The 21914-nt window shown below is 42.5% G+C and overlaps 1 protein-coding gene across 1 annotated transcript in view; it reads left to right on the top strand.

Moving 5' to 3' along the window:
* Positions 1–7414: 7414 nt before the first annotated feature.
* septin9.L (septin 9 L homeolog) overlaps positions 7415–21914 on the top strand; it is a 117379-nt gene continuing 102879 nt past the window's right edge. Inside the window, exon 1 of the mRNA XM_018235392.2 lies at positions 7415–7485. Coding sequence (XP_018090881.1) covers positions 7464–7485 — 22 coding nt within the window. The 5' untranslated portion in view covers positions 7415–7463. The remainder of the gene's footprint in view (positions 7486–21914) is intronic.

The following is a 21914-nucleotide window of genomic DNA, read 5'->3' as shown; positions in this document are numbered from 1 at the left end:
TATTCAATCTGAAATCTGACATGGGGCTAGACATATTGTCAATTTCCCAGCTGCCCCAAGTCATGTGACTTGTGCTCTGATAAACTTCAATCACTATTCAATCACTATTTACTGCAAGTTGGAGTGATATCACCCCCCTCCCTTTTCCCCTCCAGCAGACAAACAAAAGAACAATGGGAAGGTAACCAGAACAACACTCAATAGTAAAAACCCATGTCCCACTGAGACACATTCAGTTACATTGAGAAGGAAAAACAGCAGCCTGCCAGAAAGTATTTCTCTCCTAAAGTGCAGGCACAAGTCACATGACCAGGGGCAGCTGGGAAATTGACAAAATGTCTAGCCCCATGTCAGATTTCAAAATTGAATATAAAAAAATCTGTTTGCTCTTTTGAGAAATGGATTTCAGTGCAGAATTCTGCTGGAGCAGCACTATTAACTGATGAGTTTTGAAAAAAAACATGTTTTCCGATGACAGGATCCCTTTAAGAGGGATATAAATGAGCTGGGGAGAGTGCAGAGACATGTAACTAAACTGGTTAGAGGAGTGGAAGACTTAAAAGGTGTTTTTAAAAATCCATCAGTTAAAAGTTCTGCTCCAGCAGAATTCTGCACTGAAATCCGTTTCTCAAAAGAGCAGATTTTTTTATATTTAATTTTGAAATCTGACATGGGGCTAGTCAAAGTGTCGGTTTCCCACCTGCCCCCAGTCATGTGACTTGTGCTCTAAAAAACTTCAGTCGCTTTTTACTGCTGTACTGCAAATTTGAGTGATATCACCCCCCTCCCTTTCCCATACCTCCCAACATTTTGGGAGGTATGCCTTTCCCCCCCAGAAGCCGCTGCCTAACAACAGAACAATGGGAAGGTAACGAGATAGCAGCTCCCTAATACAGCAGCTGCCTGGTAGATCTTAGAACAGCATTCAATAGAAAAAAACTAAGTCCCACTGTGTTACATTGAGCAGGAGGAACAACAGCCTGCCAAAAAGCAGTTCCATCCTAAAGTGCTGGCTCTTTCTGAAAGCACATGACCAGGCAAAATGACCTGAGATGGCTGCCTACACACCAATATTACAACTTGAAAAAATACACTTGCTGGTTTAGGATTTCGATTTTATATTGTAGAGTCAATTATTTTTAATAATTTTAAATTATGAGGGTAGACTGTCAAGGTTGGGGTTGTTTTCTCTGGAAAAAAGGCGCTTGCGAGGGGACATGATTACACTTTACAAGTACATTAGAGGACATTATAGACAAATAGCAGGGGACCTTAAAGTGGATCAGCGTACCAGAGGCCACCCCTTTAGACTAGAAGAAAAGAACTTTCATTTGAAGCAACGTAGGGGGTTCTTCACAGTGAGGACAGTGAGGTTGTGGAATGCACTGCCGGGTGATGTTGTGATGCTGATTCAGTTAATGCCTTTAAGAATGGCTTGGATGATTTCTTGTATAGACATAATATCAAAGGCTATTGTGATACTAAATTCTATAGTTAGTATAGGTATGGGTATATAGAATTTATGTGAGGGTATGGAGGGGTCAGTGTCAGTGTGTGTGTGTGTGTATGGATGCTGGGTTTCATTTGGAGGGATTAAACTTGATGGAGTTTGGTCTTTTTTCAACTCAATTTAACTATGTAACTATGTAACTTGCAATTTCGATTGGGTAATGGTTTCCATTATAGCCAGTGGTATAATTTTTTTTAAAACCAATTGTTATTATATAAACACTTATTTTAGTGTATAGACGTTTTCTTCACTTCCTTGGCCATTCTTCATACATAAACAGCATTCCAAACCAAAACATCTACAGTAGTCTTTAACATATACGCCCAGAGTCAATGAACCTCATCAATGTATTCTTTCTTTAAAAGCTTTTAAACCTTCAGAGCTGCAAGAGACCTCAAAAGTCAGCCGTGCATCTGACAAACTTTTTTTCACGGGGCCCCTTCCTCTCAGTAACACATAGATCCTCTGCAGATGAACTGACATTTAGAAAGGATAGCTGGCAAAAGAAAATACTTCATACATCATCTTTACATTGTCACAGATGTTTAAACAGAGGAAGATTTTTTTTCTTCTTTTTATGCTTTACTTAAAAAAGATCCATCCGTAGCCAGGTAACGCAAAAAGAAAAGCACAATATCTACAGGCCTGGAGGGCAAAGCCGGCATTCGCTTTAATTGAAAGTAGCAAATTTGTAAAGGCAGATGGATTGCGCGATGATGGAATTTTTGGGACATGCGTTCTGTCTTTCTTCACTACTTTAGCAGAGTAATTACAGAGGAAAAATAATAATTATCATATTTCACTGATCGCCGCAGGGGGAATTCTCCTCTAGCAGGGGAATAAACTCAACAGAAGGATTCTGTTCAGCTATTTAGCAACCTAAAACAAAGTTGGTATTTACATCATTATGGGTGGCTCTATGGGCCTAAAGGAATCATGCAGATAGCCATAGGCCAAAGAGGTAGGTTAATTAGACAGCTGGAAAAATCTCTTCATCACAGGTTGGAGGAGAAAGGGGTTTCATGGTAGTGGTGCGAATTCTGGACTGACACTTTAAAGGAGAACTAAAGTTTAAGAAGTTGTTCTTAATGTTGTACATTATGTTTTGGGCTTCTGTACCAGCCCAAGGCAACCACAGCCCTTTATCAGGGAAGATCTGTGTCTCCAAAGATGCCCCAGTAGCTCCCCATCTTTTCTACTGATTCACTGCACATGCTCTGTGCTGCTGTCACTTACTGAGCTTATCGGCCGACTCACAATATACAGTACACATAGAAAAGAAATGTCACAATATAAGGCTGATTAGTACTTAATACAGATACTTACTACATAGAAGTAGCAGCACAGAAACCAGTGCAACTAGCATCAGAATTTAATAATCAGTGTTGAAGCATCAGCTTATATTACAGGCCAACCTCATTTTCTGCTTGATAACTTGCTGTTCAGAATGCACTGAGCATGTGAGTGTCACAAACACTTTCCAAGATGGTGACCCGCTGTGACAAGTTTGAAGTCCTGGATCATTGCTGCTATTGACAAGCTGAAACTTTAGGCTGGTGTAATAAGTTCAGTATATAAAATATGTCATTTTTGTCCATATTTATTTTTAGGGGTTTGTTCTCCTTTAAAGGGTTTTATTCTGTTTTAATGATTCAACATTAGCTAATGCAAAGTCAGTTGGCAGCTGCTCTGTCTAAAGGCAGTTATACTATACCAACCAATTACCCTCTTTGGCCCATGGGCTGAACAGACAGAGAGTGTATGATGGGCGACACATGACTGCCATCCTCTTCCAGTCATTTGTGCAGAGCTCATAAACATCGGGAGGTAAAGAAAATATGTGCCTCCTCTCAGTGGCGTAACTACCGGGCGAGCAGGGGGTGCGATTGGGCCAGGGCCCGCACCCCCCTCAGGGCCCCCCTGGCAGCTCGCGCCACTGTTCTAATGCGGCCGTTTCTGGCCATACGGAGGATTGATGGATGATTCCAACCAATATCTGCATACCATGGGTATGTACATACATCTGGAATGTACTAAAGTGTTGCTGATGCACCACATTGGTCTGTCCATAGTGCATAGCCAGAGAAGAAAATGAAGAGGAGCTTCGCTTCCTGCAGTTCTGATCCTCTGCTACTTAGTTGCAGTACTGGATTAATTACATAAATACATGAATTGATACATTTTTGCAGCTGCTTTAGCCACTTCTGAGGGTTCCACCTACACTTTATTGAAGTCTGTAGCAGAGCATCTGTTACAATTGATACATTGCTGGCATTTCTCTAATGCTGCTGAGAAATTTATCTAATGATTTAAAGTGGACCTGTTCCCCAGACATAAAAATCTGTATAATAAAAGTCCTTTTCAAATTAAACATGAAATCCAATTTCTATTTTTTTTTTAAAACATTCATAGCTGTAATTGCAGACAATTACTTTCACTTTCCATTCAGCACTTCCTAGATGTCACTGCTCTCCCCACATTCCCCCATTCTCTTCACCATTTAATTGTGTAGCCAGTGCATGGGGATGGACATCAGGTCCCCCATTCTGGAGCACAAACAAGATTCTGAGATGATACAAGGCTCGTCTTAATAACAGTGTCCACAAAATGGCTCCTGTCTGCTTGCTATAATTATGAATTCCCAGATTGAAGGAAACAAGATTCAAATAATTTATATAGTGTAATTAAAGTTCATTTTGCTTGACTAATGTGATAAATAAGATTTTGAATATTTTTTTGGGTGATGGGTCCCCTTTAAATGTAAGCAGTTTTAAAGGTCAGAGTTTATATGAGATGGTAGAACTTTTATAAAGATGAACCATCTCTTTAAAACCGGATTATTTGTTGAGGCCACTACCCAGGAAGTAGTCCCCTTGACTACAATGGGAAGTGGTTTGAGACCATTCCCAGTGTTACATTGCAGCCATGTGTGATTTTGCCCATTCCTCTCTTCTACTTAGGGTTGCCACTGGCCAGTGCTGGCGGCGGTAAAAAAGGGCGGGGTGTGACGTCAAAAGGGGCGGGGTGTGACGTCAAAGGGGGCCCGAAGATGCCTCCTTTCACATATTTGGGCTGACCTCAGCTTCAGCCCCATTCAAATCAATGGAGCAGGGGCATTGAGCAGATCTGCTTCTCTCTGCAAAAATACGTAGACTAACAACATCCGGAGCCTTCAGCCTGCGTGCCCATAGCCTAAGGGCAGGGGCACACAGGCAGATTCGGGGAGATTTAGTCACCTGGCGACTAATCGCCTCTTCTGCAGGGCGACAATCTCCCGAACTGCCTTCCGTCTACTATAATGAGAAAACGCCAGCGCAATGGCACTCACGGCGCTTCAAAGTTGCCTCACAAGGAAACTTTGGGCGACTTTGGAAATTGAAGCGCCGCAAGTACATTTGCGCAGGCTATTTTTCATTTTAGCAGGCGAAAGGCAGGGGGAAGGCAGTTCGGGGAGATTGTCGCCAGGCACGCTTCAGGGGCTGCTGCCGCCTGAGGCAGCAGCCCCAATGCCGCCCCTCCTCCTGCTCCGCTCTTCTAACTACCAGCGTCGGAGTGGGTAGGAGGGGCCGCATCGCTAGTGCAGTGAGCGCTATTGCGCTCGCTGCGCTAGAAGAGCCGAATTTCCGTTTTAAAAAACGGAAATCCGGCTCTTAAAGTTACCAGAGGCGGCTTTTTGCCGCCCCTGGAAACTGGCCGCTCCGTGCCGCCTGAGGCAAGATTCTCACCTTGCCTCATGGCCGGAGCGGCCCTGATTGTCGCCCCGAAGAAGAGGCGATTAGTCGCCAGGCGACTAAATCTCCCCGAATCTGCCCCTGCCCTAAGGGTTAAATCAGAACCTGCATGCATTAACCAGTAACTTATCCTTGAAGGATACACTTCTGTGCCTTCCTGTCCATCATCTAGCCAGCACTTTGGATTAACTCTTTCCTTGTCATACAGCAGAGCTGCCAGCAAATGGATAAATCCTTTCACTTTTGCACACTTGAACTTCTGACATAATGAGTGAGAAGGGAAGATGTGATGTGTGCCTAGAATGGGTGTCCATTAATGCAGATACAAAAAGGCCAAAGTTTAAACATTCCCCGAGGTATAATGAAGTAGGAAGAGGAAAAACCGGATGAGACAGACAGCACTTGTCAGGAGAATTGCTTCTGGTGACAGCTCAGTCTCTAGCACAAAAAGTAAAATATTAGACTATTTTACATCAGGGTTAAAGTCAAAGGATTTCCCTTCATCTTCCAATACAGGAGGTCCTAAATATGCATGTCTTTCTGACGTCAGCCCCCTGCACCGAGCCCTGAAATTAGATATGTTTACACTCACTGCAGCCTGGAATAAAAACCCTCCTTTTTTCCCTGCCAGAGTGCAGCACTTTGTCCTGATAGAGATTATCTTGCTGGGACTGTAGTGAGCTGTACCATTCACCAATGGGGTAGCACTCCTCCTTCATGTACCAAAATCTTTAAAGTCATACTCCCTTATGTAAAATTGTTCCCTTTATAAGGATTTATTTTACATTTTTATTAATTACTATGGTGCACTTTACAGTTATTAAATATAATTTTCTTAAAATACAAGATACAAAGGTATATTATGTCTGTACAGTGAAAGCCATCCTAAAACAGAAGGTATGTGCTTGCTTTATGACCAGAAATTAGTATTTTGGCAAATTATGGACAGATTAATCCTTCATCTTCCAGTGGCCAATAATGAATGCAGAATCACAGGTTTAATAGCGCAGCTAACTGCTTTAAAATTCAGCCTTCGGTGTTTTATTCTTGTTAGAGCTAGTCACTGTCGCATATCAAAACATAGCTTTAGCGTATTTCAGTGATTATAAAATAAATCTATGTGTAAATATGTCTTTTCATAGACTGTAAGCTCTTCCGGCCAGTGGCCTCATTACAGCTGCCTAATGAGATTTCTAGCAACATTCTTATTAGTTTATATTAAATGTACTCCTATTTGTGCTTATGTCATGTCAAGCCAAGCCCTGCATATACTTGTACTGCAAATACCCATATACATCATCATCATTATTATGCTTTATTTATATAGTGCTGACATATTTGTAACCCTTTATTGTCACTGTGGATGGCACAAAGGGGTTAAACAACTGGATGCTTAAAGGATCCGTACTTCAGAGGTTAATCCAAGCCTTCCCACGGCAGGATGCCCTTTGGATGTACAGCTTGTCAGAAAGGGGAGTGGATTCATTGAATGACCTACGGGCAGAGGTGGCAGAAAGTAAATAAGTACAATAAAGGAAGTGAAATATTCTTGGCATACAGTTCAGCCAAGTTTATGGGAACACAAAGGACCAAATAAGGCCTTTTACATAAGGGCTCAATATGCAGGACTAGTAATTAACTATTGGAAGAGTCAGCCTCCAGTGTTGTAGGCACACTACAGCTCCCAGCATTCCCTGTCAGGTCAATTCAACCAGATAGCATCCAGCCACCTGCATTGCCCTTTCATGGTGTGATGCATACAGTTAAACAGATGCGCAATGGAGAAAGCCTCTAGAAACCAGCAGAGAAATTGGGGACCTAAGAACTTTGAACCAGATAAACTGGCTAATCATGCAATTATACACAGCAAATAAACTCTTTTAATAAGAGAATACATGCTTTGTTATGGCATCTTTCACAATCCATTTTCTGTTTCCAGATTTGTAACTGCCAAACATGAACTTTAACCCTTAGTATGCACGTTGGAATACTTTGTGTCCTAAAAACTGGATTTGGGGGTGCAATCCAGTCCCTTCTTTTGCTGCCTTCTTTGGTGCATTCCTAAACTGTGCAGAAGTTCATGAAAGGTGTGTTCACAGATGGGAGTGTACTGGATGTGTGCGCCTTTCTCCTTAACCCTCCCATTCTAGATTTGTCTCTCTGGGGAGGTCACTAATCCCCACAGGATCTTGGCGAAGGGAGCTGCAAAAGTCTCAGGGGCCATGAGAAAATCTTCTTATACAGGTAAGCCCCTGCACATCTGTCTTCCCTCTTGTTTGTTTTGCTTTAGATTGTTTGGGAAAAGCCAGGCTACTGGTAAATAAACTTTAATTCTTTGATTTCCTGCCACCGACAGTGTCATATGTATATATTAACTTTGCAAACCTCTGCCTTTGGGAATGAGAAGCTTGCTCTCTATAATACACGCAATCATTTATAGGTATTTATTTGAATAAATTATTGGGATAGTGCAAGAGGCCACCAGATTTTAATAGGCTAGCCAGTGGCGTAACTAGATGTTGCTGGGCCCCACAGCAAATTAATTTTAGGGCCCCCAACATATCCAGTGTTTGTCCTGTTTTACCAATATATGTTCAAATTGCTCATCAATGAGAGCCTCATGGGGCCCCCTGTACCTCCTGGGCCCCCCTGCAGCCGCAGGGTCTGCTTCCTCTGTAGTTACGCCCCTGAAGCTAGCAGGTGCCAATGTGTGACCGTACAACTCACTGGTATAGAGAGTATTGTGCACACAGTCAAAGTCATACAGTACTTATCCTCATGACACAATTATTTTAAGCATCTTCAAACTTTGGGAATTTTTCATAAATATATAGTGAAACCTCAGTGAAACCTCACCATACACCTCCTGGCAGCAGTGTTTTACCTTTAAATTAACTTTTGGTATGTTATAGATTGGCTAATGCTAAACAACTTTTATTTTATGTTTTCTTTTTCATAGTGTTTTAATTATTTGCCTTCATTTCTGACTTTTCCCAGCTTTCAAAAGGGTTTCACCGACCCCCACCTAAAAAACAAATTCTCTGTAAGGCTACAAATGTATTGTTATTGTTACTTTTTATAACTCCTCTTTCTATTCAGGCATCTCCTATTCATATTCCATTCCTTTATTCAAACCAATGCATGGTTGCTAGGGTAATTTGGACCCTAGCAACCATATTGCTGAAATTGTAAACTGGAGAGCTGCTGAATAAAAAGCTAAATAACTCAAAAACCACAAAAAAAATTAAACAAATTGCAAATTGTCTTGGATTATCACTCTTAACATCATACTAAATGTTGAAACAACCCCTTTAACGGGGTCTACTAATGAGAATTCCATGATGTCAGCCCATGGTTAGAATTTAAATATTTGTATATGCCTTCACATTACATTGAATGACCTGCAGGTAAGAAGCTATTTCTAACAGCTGAATAGTTAGTTATATAGACTGCTATGCCCTGCTTGGATGTTTTCTTGTACAATAATAAACCAGTAGAAAGCTTTAGGGTTCTCGTAATTGTAGTTCAGCAGCTACAGTGATAACATTTCCCTGTGTCTGTAATGATAATTCATTTTAAAAAAAAAATTATCTAGGGATAGTGGCAAAGGCGTAACTAGATTTTGCTGGGCCCCACAGCAGATTATTTTTCATGCCCCCAGGTTGAACAATTTTAACAATATTTATTTAAATTGTATATGAATTAGCCCCTATACCTCCTGGGCCCCCTGCAGCTACAGGGTCTGCTTCCTCTATAGTTATGCCCCTGGATAGTGGATTGCAATAAACTCATGCCATCTTTGCTGGCAGGTGGATGCTTGTAGTTGTAGTTTACCAACAGTTCAAGCAGTAACATTAGCCTATGAATATAATAAACCAACACCCATTCCTGGAAGTAATGTTAGATCTATTATACTAGAGAAAATGTGTGGGGTTGATTCTCTTAATCTCACATTTGTTAATAGCATTACCTAAGCAATTATTAATTTACTTTGTTATTCTGCTGATCTTTTTTTTATCTGACCTGTATGCAGTGAAGTAACCTCCTAAATTTGGGAATAAGATGTGTCTTATACACATGTTGAAACTGCTTATATTGTAAAGGTGGCCATACATGGGCCGATAAAAGCTGCCGACAGACCGAGTCGGCAGCTTATTGGCCGGTGTATGGGGGCCACCGACGGGCTTCCCCGATCGAGATCTGGCCAAAAGTCGGCCAGATCTCAATAGGATGGGATTAAAAATCCCGTCGGATCGCGGCCGCATCTGTACGTTGATGCGGTCCCGCGATCCGACCGCCCATTTGCGAACGCTAGAATCCAATCGTTGGGCCCTAGGGCCCACGATCGGATCATCCCGATATTGCCCACCTCAAGGTAGGCATATCGGAGGGTGATCCGCTCGTTTGGCAAAACCCCCAACGAGCGGATCTATCCATGTATGGCCACCTTAAGTCAGTGCCTCCCTCCAAACCCCCCAGCAGTCACAGGGTCTTCATCTATAGCTATGCACCTGTCCCAGCTCTGAATATCTTAGTATCTGCTTTATTTTGAATATAAGGTAGAGGTGCCCAGTTCTACAAGAGGCCAACCAGGGTCAACTGGTCAAGGTCAACTAGAAGGATGAAATAGGAAGTGCATGCTTCACCTTGGGTTAAGTCTTATCCTATACAATATGGATACCAAGTAGTACTCTGCAAGCACATAGCTCAGAAAGAAGCTGTGCATTATTGTGCATGCACCTCAAGCAGCTGTGCACAGTAAAGTGTGTCGGTGGTATGGAGTGTCTGTTTGGAAGGACACAATCTATACAGCACATTGTCTCTGGCAACCTGGAGCATTATATCAGAGTAAGCTCTTGTTTGCTCAATGACACGCAGGAAACAACTGGGACTTCCAGGAACAGGTCTGATCTGGACTTTATATGAGATTGGCTGCAGAATTTAAGTGTGACCACAAATACACACTTATACCTGTCCTGTAAATGAGATTTGTATACACTACTGTATATACAAGAGGGAGGAAGTGGATGGAAAGGCTCATTGTAAACTTAACACAAAGACAATACAAAACAACCATAAGCTCCAAACACACTGATGTCAGCAATGATCTGGTCTTTCTCAATGCATGGTGAAGTCTGCAGTTCATCTACAGGTTGAAGATCGCTGGTATGAAAAAAAAAACAGGGGTCAGTTAAGGTCTCAGTATCCCCAGCAGGAAGAAAAGAAACTGGATAGGACAATCTATGTTTTGTTGATTTATAGGCAGGCTTTTTAGCTTTTGTTGGCTTTCTTGGCATTCACCTCTAATCCTTACCTCGCACAATGCTAAAGCCATCGCCGTTAGCCCTCAGTCGACAAGGCGGGCAAGAGCCAGCACGTTGTGATGATACAATGCACTAAAACAAAGTTCTGACTATAGACCCTGCGGCAATACCTCCTCTGTGACAGGATTTTATGGGACTACGAACTTAATGCTCATCCGCTCAAATGGATAGTGGGAGCTTACCCCTGATGTAGGTTAGTGCCGTACGCTGAGAGATACTATAATGCTTTGGGGTGGAGACATAGCACTGGTTCTGCTAATGGAAAATTCCTTTGGAGTTGTTGGGAGTTCAACTTAAACCAGAAAACCTGTGATTTCATTTATTCCCCAGCTAACCTTCTGCCCTTCAGCCTTTCGCCATCTCAGATGTTAATTGCTGTTAATAACTGCTGACTGTGTTCATAAAAGGGTATATACTGTATATACCAACATTTGAAAATTAAAAAGTAGGCCAAACACCTGTTCTACCTGGTATTGTGCCCATTAATGCCTGGAGATTGCCACATTTTTGGTGGCCATAATTCAAGATTCAGTTCTAGGGTGAGATATAGCTGTGCTGATTTGCTGCCTTGGGTACTCTAGGGCAGGGTGATTGTTACCCCAATGTTTCTATAAATCTCTAACCTTGTTATGAGCTAAGGGGGCCCAGCCTGAAGGCCAGTTAGGGTGAGATTTGGGGTGAGTGTTTATTTGAGCCCTGGGTACCCCTCTAACTATAGCAGGGTGACTGTTACCCTAATGTTTCTATATATCTGTAACCTTGTTATGAGCTAAGTGGGCCCAACCTGAAGGCCAGTTAAAGGGAGATTTGGGGTGAGTGCTTACTTGTGTCCTGGGTACCCCTGGAATTATAGCAGGGTGACTGTTACCCCAATGTTTCTATATATCTGTAACCTTGTTATGAGCTAAGGGGCCCAACCTGAAGGCCAGTTAGAGGGAGATTTAGGGTGAGTGTTTATTTGAGCCCTGGGTACCCATGGAACTATAGCAGGGTGACTGTTACCCCAATGTTTCTATATATCTGTAACCTTGTTATGAGCTAAGGGGGCCCAGCCTGAAGGCCAGTTAAAGGGAGATTTGGGGTGAGTGCTTATTTGTGTCCTTGGTACCCCTGGAACTATATTAGGGTGGCTGTTACCCCAATGTTTCTATATACTGTATCTATGACCTTGTTATGAGCTAAGGGGATCCAGCTTGAAGGACAGTGACGGCGAGGTTTGGGGTTAATTCCCTGGGTACCCCTGGAACTATAGCAGGGTGACTGTTAAACCAATATTTATGTATAACCATAAAGAGATACTGACACCAGAAAATAACCTTTATTATAACATTATCTTTGAATGCTATTTATTATTTTGCCATAAAAGTATTTGCCTGATGCTTTTACATTATCTTTCTTACCTCCCATGTTCCTCTATGAGGGGGCTGCCATATTTGTGCAGCAGTAGTCGGTTAGCATTAGAAACTCTGACTGACAACTGACAGGTTCAGATTGGCAAAACAGCCAGGTTTAGGAACTTCAAGTAATCGTTTTTTTAATTAAAAAATGATCAACATGACCTATATGTAACTTTTGATGTAGATGAAAAGTTTTAGTGTCAGTATTACTTTAACACATTAGGAGGGCGATGGAAACTGATAAGGAAGTTTGTGGCTGGCAAGCTTGAAAACAGTATAGGCTTTATACTACATGCTGTCACAGGTATGCCCTTATAGAAGCTAGAGAAATGCAAAAGAAAAATGATTATATATGTCATTAAAGTAATATTATAGTACAATGAAACACTGAATTGCAGTAGCTTTGCTGCAGCTCCCTGACCTACAGATGCATCTCCATTATCCAAATGTGTTTGGCCTTAATGTGACTTGGCCTTGCATTATCCACACACATTGGAATCTCACATTCTCAGAAGGTGCAGTGTTCCATCCATCCATCCTGCTAAGGAGTGCAGTGACAAGGGAATGGGGGGGACTGGTTTGCTTGACTCGGTTATCTGTACAGAAAGATGCCAAATGTGTGACATGCAGACAGGGCGCCCTTGTCAACTCTGCACGACCCCATGACAAACACCCCTCTGGCACAAGAGAGATTATGCACCGAGACATCTTCCCTTATTCTACAACATACTGAGAACATCAGAGACTCCATTTCAGCCTTGTCTAGAAAGTGTCATTGCTTGACCTTCTAACAGTGGATCATTAGCAGAATCATTCGGGACTATATTTCAGTATTTTTGGGGATTGTAGGGATTCAACACATTTTACTTCTTTTTCTTGAATTTATGTTTTTAATATAATATTGTTTTTATAAAGATGTTGCATTGATACTTTGCTATTGTGGTCCACTATTGTATGTGTTTAGTTTGGATTTTACCCATATTGCTTTATACAGTACTAATATTTTCCAGTGGCCAATATAGTGAGTAAATCATTAGCTATAAATGTATACAGTACAGTTATACAATACACAAATATTTTCATTAGGTTTTAATGTTATAATTGCCTGTAAAATCAGAACTAGAGAATGGAGAGGAAATAATACTGCTTTCAGGGCTGGATTTACATAGTGGGTGCCCCAAGGCCTGCTGTTTGTCATTCTCCCTTTTATTTGCACAAACTTTCATCATTGTGACCTGAGCTATGGGGATAGTTATTGTATCTCCTGCAAATCCTGAATCAATGGGGGTGTGGTTGGTCAGCATGCCGCCCCCTAAAATCCTGCTGCCTTAGGCCTGGGCCTTGGTGGCCTTTCCACAAATCCGGGCCTGACTGCTTTAATTGCAATTTTCTTTACGCATAACTATTGTATATTGGAAAGCTGCTTAGAATGACATCTCTTTATCCAAAAAAATCTATTTTGGGTGGAGATCCCATTTAATGTCTAACGGGTAAGAGCATTTGTTCTGCTGCTACTACATGTAAGGTATTTGAAGCAGGAAAAAAAATTAAAAATATTAACGGAAAAGGAAAGATAAAATCACTGGTGGGGAGAGACAGGCCCCTGGACTGGTGCTTCAAAAAAGCCCAATTTTGGGGTATTGTTGGTATGCTGGAAACAAATGTTCTGGAGCAAATGTCAGTATACCTCCCCAGAGATGAGCAGCAGGGATCCCATCCTTAATGACTATTTCATCACAAAGCATAGTTACAGGCACAACAAGAGCAAACGGGAATAGAATTTTTACAAGAAAAATGAAATCATGTGCAAAACAATTAGATGCAAGCTGGCACACTTATAATAAAACCAAATCATTTATCAGCCTGCGTTTAAAGGTTTAGAAGATTATAAACATGTAAGGACCCGTGTATATGGTGCTGGGGCTGGAACATATCACACACACACACACATATATATATATATATATATATATATATATGTATATATATATATATATATATATGTATATATATATATATATATATATATATATATATATATATATATATATATATATATATATATATATAATATATATATACACTGTAGGTATAAGATTTAATACCCTTGTGCTTCAAACTTCCTACTCTTTGCCCATGTTTGGCCACCTGGTGGGATATGGGTTATTACAAAGTCAGGCTCTGTTTTCTAAGCCTCTTGTTTTCTCTTACTGTTTATTCCTCTGAAGTCTGCCTTGGCAGCAATCATATGTGCTGCACTTTATTCTGACAGTCAGACCTAGACTTCCATTACCTCTGCTTGTGGTAAGTCAGGCCTGCTTAAAGGATAACTAAACCTTAACTAGAAAAATAGGGCTGAATTGTTGTACGGCCCTGTAGCAGTGAATATCTGTGCCTCCAAAGATGCCCCAGTAGCTCCCCATCTTCTCTTCTGCTGATTCACTGCACATGTAGACAGGTGTCCTGTGAATTGTTAAGCAATAATCAGTAGACCAGCAGTTGTTAAAAGTTCTTTTTATTCTGTCAATCCAATCTAACACCAACAGGCAATTCTTCAGTCATTCCATATATGGCCACTCTAGCCGTCCTTTACTTACAGGATTTCTTCAGGTATTATCTCCTAATACCAATGGGCCGCACATGTACCACCGCCCTCGATGGGATCTCACTATCCCCACCTGCCCTCAGCATCCCGAAGCTCCCCATTGGCACCCCCTTGCTATTCTAGACAGGCGATGGCCACAGTCCCATAGCCCTCTCTTTTACTATCCTGTTTCCTATTACTGCATCCCTAACTGGTACAGGATCTACCGGAAGGCTATTTCCACTTACTCCTGCTTGGGGCTCTTAGCTGCCCTTGCTACCTTTTCCTAACTGCCCTGTACACCTAGTGCACACTATAATATAAATCTCCTAATTCTGGCTAAGCCTATTACTTACTTCAGGGCTGGGCTATTCTTCCCTCGAGCAGATGTTCTTCACTGGAACACGTCCACATATGAACTACCACACCTGTGGTTTCTTGCCCCTATTTATACTGTTTTTATTCCTATTAGCTCCTTTTAGTGGCGGGGTAAAAATCAATACATAATAAGTAGACTCTACTGCCGTCTTGTGGCCAAACTCTGTAAACATACTTTTAAAACATTACAATTTTCAATATTTAAAACCCATATACCCACATAACAGGCATTTTCACATTTACACTGTCATACACTGCACTGCACATGCCATCATTTTTACCCACCTTACACACATGCTTTGTGCTGCTGTCACTTACTGAGCTTAGGGACAGATGTACCAGATACTGAATATATAGGGGAAAATTGTTTCATACTTACCGTAATTTTCCTTTCCTGGTCATCCCTAGGGCAGCATATTACTAACGATCGGGTAATTGTCTCTACCGCTGGGTAATCAGAAGAAACAAACACGCCCCCTACACCATAAGTACCTCCTCTCCAATACCTCCTTGTCTTTGTACTAAGCACATACAAAAACATAGGGAGGGTATGCTGCCCTAGGGATGACCAGGAAAGGAAAATTACGGTAAGTATGAAACAATTTTCCCCTTTCCTGGTCATCCCTGGCAGCATATTACTAACGATCGGGTAATACCCAAGCAATAAAACCAGGGAGGGAATATATGCTGATAATTTTAATAGACAGAGGCAGCGAGGACCGACTGCCCAAAATGAACGTCTGAAGAAAACAATAAATCTAATTTATAATGCTTGACAAAAGTATTAGACGAAGCCCAAGTTGCTGCCTTGCAAATAGACTCTGGCGGAACTCCTGCTTCTGCTGCCCATGAAGTTGCCACACTCCGAGTCGAATGTGCTCTCAAAACCGGTGGTGATGGCCTGCCCTGTACCGAATAGGCTTTGGAAATAGCTTTGGCAATCCAGCTACCCAGTGTTCTCTTTGATGCAGATTCTCCTTTTCTTGCACCGGCTGGAACAACAAAAAGCATTCTAGACTTCCTAATTCCTTCAGTCTTTTGAATATAGGCCTTCAGACATCTCCGAACATCCAAAGGACTGTCTCCGTCATCTGACGGCATAGAAGGAAGTATAATTGGTTCATTCAAATGGAAGTTAGAAACCACCTTGGGCAGAAATGATGGAACTGGCCTCAAAATAACTTTTTCCTCATGGAAGACTGTATAAGGTGGGTCAATAGACAACGCCTGCAGTTCACTCACCCTTCTAGCCGATGTAAGGGCCACTAAAAGGACGGTTTTTAAAGACAAAGGCCATAAAGGAATCTCCAAAATAGGCTCAAATGGGGGAGTAGATAAGGCACGAAGGACTAACGGCAGATCCCACGGCGGCGCCAACTTCCTCAGCGGAGGCTTAATCCTTAAGACTGCTTGAAAGAACTGATCCACTAATGGCTCCTCAGCCCATCTTTTACCCAACACTGCAGACAAGGCAGACACCTGCACTTTCAATGAGCTGAGGCTCAATCCGTAATCTAGACCAGATTGTAGGAACCCTAAAATTTCAGAAGTTGACGGGTTCAAGGGGTTATATCCCTGGGACTCTGACCAGACAGAAAAACGATCCCAGATCTTATGGTACGTAGAAATCGTCCCAGGTTTTCTGGCCTTAATGAGCGTTTCAACCACCTGATCTGAACAACCTTGCTGTTTTAATCGTAGCTTCTCAACCTCCAGACCGCTAAATTGAGGGCCCCTGGATTCGGATGTAGAAAGGGACCCTGAATTAATAGATCTTCCAACAGCGGCAGTCTCAGGGGTAATTGAATCGACAGGCGTCTCAGCTGGGGATACCATGGCCTGCGTGGCCAATCTGGAAGAACAGCTATTACATCCATACGTGAAACTAAGATCTTCCTCAGCACTCTGAAGATTAACGGAAATGGAGGAAAAATGTACGCCCAAAGATTCTTCCAATCTTGTGCCAGTGCATCCACTGCCACTGCTGTCGCTGAGGGAATTTTGGAGAAGAAAGTCTTGATCTTGGCATTGCTCTCCGAGGCCATTAGATCTATTTGGGGAAGGCCCCACTGAGCCACCACCCACAGGAAAATCTTCGGATTCAATCCCCATTCTGTTTTGTCTACCGAACAGCGACTCAAGACATCTGCTCGATGATTCAGACTGCCCGGGATATGAATGGCTGTGATGTTCTGTAAATAGGTCTGTGCCCAGGTCATGATTGGGATGGTCTCCCTCATGAGTTTGAAACTCCCTGTGCCCCCCTGTCTCCTCACATACGATACTGCTGAAGCATTGTCCGATCTGATCTTCACAGACAGGCCTAAAAGGACTGGCTTGAGAGCTGACAGCGCCTTCTGGATCGCCCTCAACTCCAACACATTCGAAGGTAGATGCGACAGATCTTTGTTCCACTTTCCGTGGACCTCTATACTGCCCACATGGGCTCCCCAACCTGTGCCGGATGCATCGGTAAAAACTTCTGTCCACTGAGGCTCCTCTAGAGCAAACCCTCTGCGAAGATTCACCGGTTTCTGCCACCAAGAGAGGTGAGTTTTGAAGGCTGGAGACAGATTGATAATCTGCGACCAACATCTGTAATGACGATTCCAATGAGTCAGAAACCAACTCTGCACTGGTCTCATTCTCCACCTCGCCCATTTCACTAACTCGATAGAAGAAGTTAGGAGGCCCAGAAAGCTCATGAGTTCCCTGGCTGATAGACTGCTGCGGTTCTGAAGAAGTCTCGCTTCCTCCGTAATACGTGAAATCTTCTGAAGGGGCAAGGAAACTAACCCCAGCCTGGTATCGAAGAGTGCCCCGAGATATATCATTCTTTGTGTTGGAACTGGCTGACTCTTCTCTTCGTTTAGAATCCAGCCGAAACGCATAAGCGTCCTCCTCACCAACTGTACTTGATCCCTGAGGGATTGTGGATTTCTTCCAACAATTAGAAGATCGTCTAAATAATGATAGACTTCCACTCCTTCCCTTCTCAAATTGGCGATAAGCACTACCAGCATCTTGGTGAAGGTTCTTGGTGAGGTAGAGAGGCCGAAAGGCAGGCAGCGAAATTGAAAATGGAGATCTCCCCATGCAAATCTTAGAAAATGTTGATGCTCTTCCGCCACTGGGACGTGCAGATACGCATCTTTTAGATCGAGGGAGGCTAGCCAATCTCCTGTGTGTATCACTGACTTTATAGTGGAGAGAGACTCCATTTTGAATCTCTGGTACTTTAAACACTTGTTCAATCTTCTTAGGTCTAGGATTGGGCGAAGCTCTCCTGAGGCTTTTGGAACCAGGAACAATGGAGAATAAAACCCTAGACCTCGCTCCTGAGGCGAAACTGCCACTATCGCCTTTTTTGCCCTCAGCTGGGAAATGTAGTCCTGAAAGATTAAATGGTCTTCTTTTTTCCTCGTTATCTTTGAGGAAATGAAAAAATTCTTTTGAGGTTTTTGTAGAAATTCTAAGCGGTATCCTCTGGTGACTACCGAAAGGACCCACTGATCTTGGATCTCTCTGGCCCATACCTCTCGAAACTCCAGAAGCCTTGCTCCTACAGGAATTGGCAGGGCCAGCCTCATATCATTGAGGTCTTTGCTGATTCCTTGGGGATTTGGGGTTTCTAGCCTTTGTGGCCCGAAAAAACCCAGACTGACCAGACCGCCAAGAACTTCTAAAGTCTTTACCCGGTCTGTAGGCTTTAGCCTCTTCTTTGCTTCTATAGGCAAATCTATCCCACTGCCTCCTTTCTTGGGGCCGCTTAGTTTGAGGCAGAAAGGTGCTCTTACCACCAGAAGTCTTGGCAATAATGTCATCCAAGGACTTTCCAAAAAGCCTCCCGCCCTCAATGGGCAGCTTACACAGTGTATTTTTTGAGGCTGTATCCGCATACCAAGTACGCAGCCACAAGGCCCTCCTGGCAGCCGTAGTATATGCCATATTGCGTGCTGCCATTCTTGATAAATCCACAGTAGCCTCCAAGCAAAACTCTGCTGCTCTTTTTAAATCTGTAATAGCTTCACAAATTGCTTCCTTAGGAGAGTTCTCCAAAAAAGCTTCCTCAATATTATCTGCCCAGACCGTCATAGCTTTTGAGACAGAAACAGCAGCAATCGCTGGTTTACAAGCAGCTCCTGCTGTCAAATAAGCTTTCTTCAATTCTGTCTCCATTCGCCTATCCATAGGATGTTTAAGAGCCGAAATATCGTCAATTGGTAGAGCAGTCTTTTTTGACAGACGGGCTACTGGGGCATCAACTGTAGGTGGGTTCTCCCAAATTTCCAAATAATCCTGAGAAAAAGGATATAGATTCTCAAACTTATTCTCCACTGGAACCTTTCTAGGACCCTTAGCCCACTCTTGATCTAATATATCTTTAATTTCAGCATGCACAGGAAAAAAGTTTTTCTTCTTTTTAGAAAATAAGGAGGAAGAAGATGGCTCAGGCCGACTCTCTTCCAGACTCAGGGTGCGTCTAACCGCCTTGATAAGTGAAGGAATCATCTTAGAGTCAAAAACTTCAGCATTCTCCAATTCGTCCTCAGAAGAATGAGATCCATCAGAATCTGAAGATGAAGAATGTAATACAACAGATGTACTTGGAAGTGGATCCCTAGAACCCTCAGTCTGCCTAAAAGAATCAGCAACTGCTTCCTTAATCCATTGCATAACTGACTCTTGATTAAAGGCTGAGGTAGAAGCCAATGAAGGTTCCCTTCCACTATCACGAACAGCACAATCCTGAAGACAGGCTTGACACAGCCTCTTGTGTCTAACTGCAGGGTTGTCACATGCTTTACATGATTTCAAATCAGTACTCTCTTCTCTCCTATGACGCTTCTTAGAAGCAGATTCTTCCACAGGCACAGGGTCACTAAAAATTGAGAGTACCCAATATTAGCAGCTCTTTTCGAAGACACACTAAAAATAAAAACATTAAATGCTGGCAAGGCACTCACCCAGACTTAGAAGCAGGACGCTTACTGGCAGCCGGCTCCATTCCAATATTCAGGCAGAATAGGGCATAGGACGCCAAAACCGCATGGTTAATATGCACCAGACGCACAACTGACGTCATCGAGGAGCGCATTGAGGGAAGCGCAAAGCGCCAGAAAACCCCCCGGCTGTAAGGGTCTCTGCACTGTAGAGTCGGCAGAGCTTCAGGTGGAGAGAGCCGCAAAAAAACTGCACCCGGTAATCGGATCAATGACCCGTGAGTGCCGAGCCTGCATTTCTACTTACCCAGAAGAAACAAAAGACAAGGAGGTATGGGAGAGGAGGTACTTATGGTGTAGGGGGCGTGTTTGTTTCTTCTGATTACCCAGCGGTAGAGACAATTACCCGATCGTTAGTAATATGCTGCCAGGGATGACCAGGAAATAATATTAATGTCACAGATGTACCAGATACTGAATATATATAATATTAATGTCACAATATTAGGCTGATTGGTAATAATTCAGATTATTGGTACATGGCAATTTAGACACCAACCCAATTAGCATCAGGATATAATAATCTTGTAGAATCATCTTATATTACAGACAAGCCTTATTTTCTATTTGATAATTTACACCACCACCTGAACCACGGAAATACAGAGAAGAATGCAAAAAAACATGGCAGGTTACACCAATTTTTTGTACTCTGCAGCCTTTCTGCACTTATTAAATGACAACCATAGAACTGCAATTATTCTGACTCACCCATGTCCCTGCGGACAGTTTTTAATAGTGAGCACACAGTTTCAGGCCCGGATGTGCGGTGAGGCCGCAAAGGCTCGGGCCTAGGGCAGCATAAATTAAGGGGTGGCATGCCGCCCAGCCGCTGGGTAATTCTGGAGCTAGACGCTTAGCGCTCCAGTCTGAAAGTATGCGCATGTGTGCGCAATCTTCAGGAAGGGAGGGGCGCCGGAGGACGCTGGCCTCTGGGCGCCCTCGGCTGAAATCTGCCCCTGCACAGTTTTAATAAGTTCACACAAAAGATCGTTCTTGCGCACACAGCCCAAACTAGAGGATACATTGCTGTCAGCCTATGAAAGGGGTGGTTAGCCTTTAAGTTAACCTTTAGTGTGTTATAGAATGGCTAATTCTAAGCAACTTTTTAATTGGCCTTCATTTTTTAATAAATATAGTTTTTGAATTATTTGCCTTCTCTTTCTGACTCTTTCCATCTTTCAAATCAGGGCTACTGATCCCATCTAAAAAACAAATGCTCTGTAAGGCTACAAATTTATTTTTATTGCAACTTTTTATTACTTATCTTATTTCATTCCCTCTCCTATTCATATTCCAGCCTCTCATTCAAATCACTGTATGGTTGATATGGTTATTAGCAACCAGATTACAGATATTGCAAACTGGAGAGCTGCTGAATAAAAAGCTAAATAACGCAAAAACCACAGATAATAAAAATTGATAACCAAATCTCCGACTATCACTCTCTACATCATACTAAGCGAACAGCCCCTTTAAGAGAAATCCATTGACCTTTGCCAGAGACCGTGGAAGCGTTACGGGTCAGAAGGGGAAACGACATTTGTCATTATTATTTCAAGGTCTTACTCTGTTAAAATTTGCTTTAAAGACTTTTAATGAGTTTAAATGACTTGCTGTTCCCTTTAATGCAAGTCCTAGCTCGTACCAGTGAAAGAGTCAATATTTACAGCATATTTCTGGCTCACATTCCATGGCAGGTCTGTATGTGGCATAAAGAACATTTCCATTGTATCTCATAGTGACTGAACCACAAATGTTGCAATTGACATGAAATACACCAAAAAAACTGGTTTACATCCACTTATTGCTCTCCTTACCCAGAACGTTATCCATCACAGAGCTTGCGGTTCTACAAGTCCTCGGGGTGTAATGTAAAGTAGATCAATCCTGCATAGATTACAACAGCCAGAGAGAAGTAGAACCAAAGAGCTGACAAAGTACCATGTTGAGGGGAGATTAAAGGGGATGAACGGCCTCAAGGACA

Source organism: Xenopus laevis, chromosome 9_10L, assembly GCF_017654675.1.
Source record: "Xenopus laevis strain J_2021 chromosome 9_10L, Xenopus_laevis_v10.1, whole genome shotgun sequence".
Lineage (NCBI taxonomy): Eukaryota > Metazoa > Chordata > Amphibia > Anura > Pipidae > Xenopus > Xenopus laevis.
This window is presented reverse-complemented; position numbering and strand designations above follow the sequence as displayed.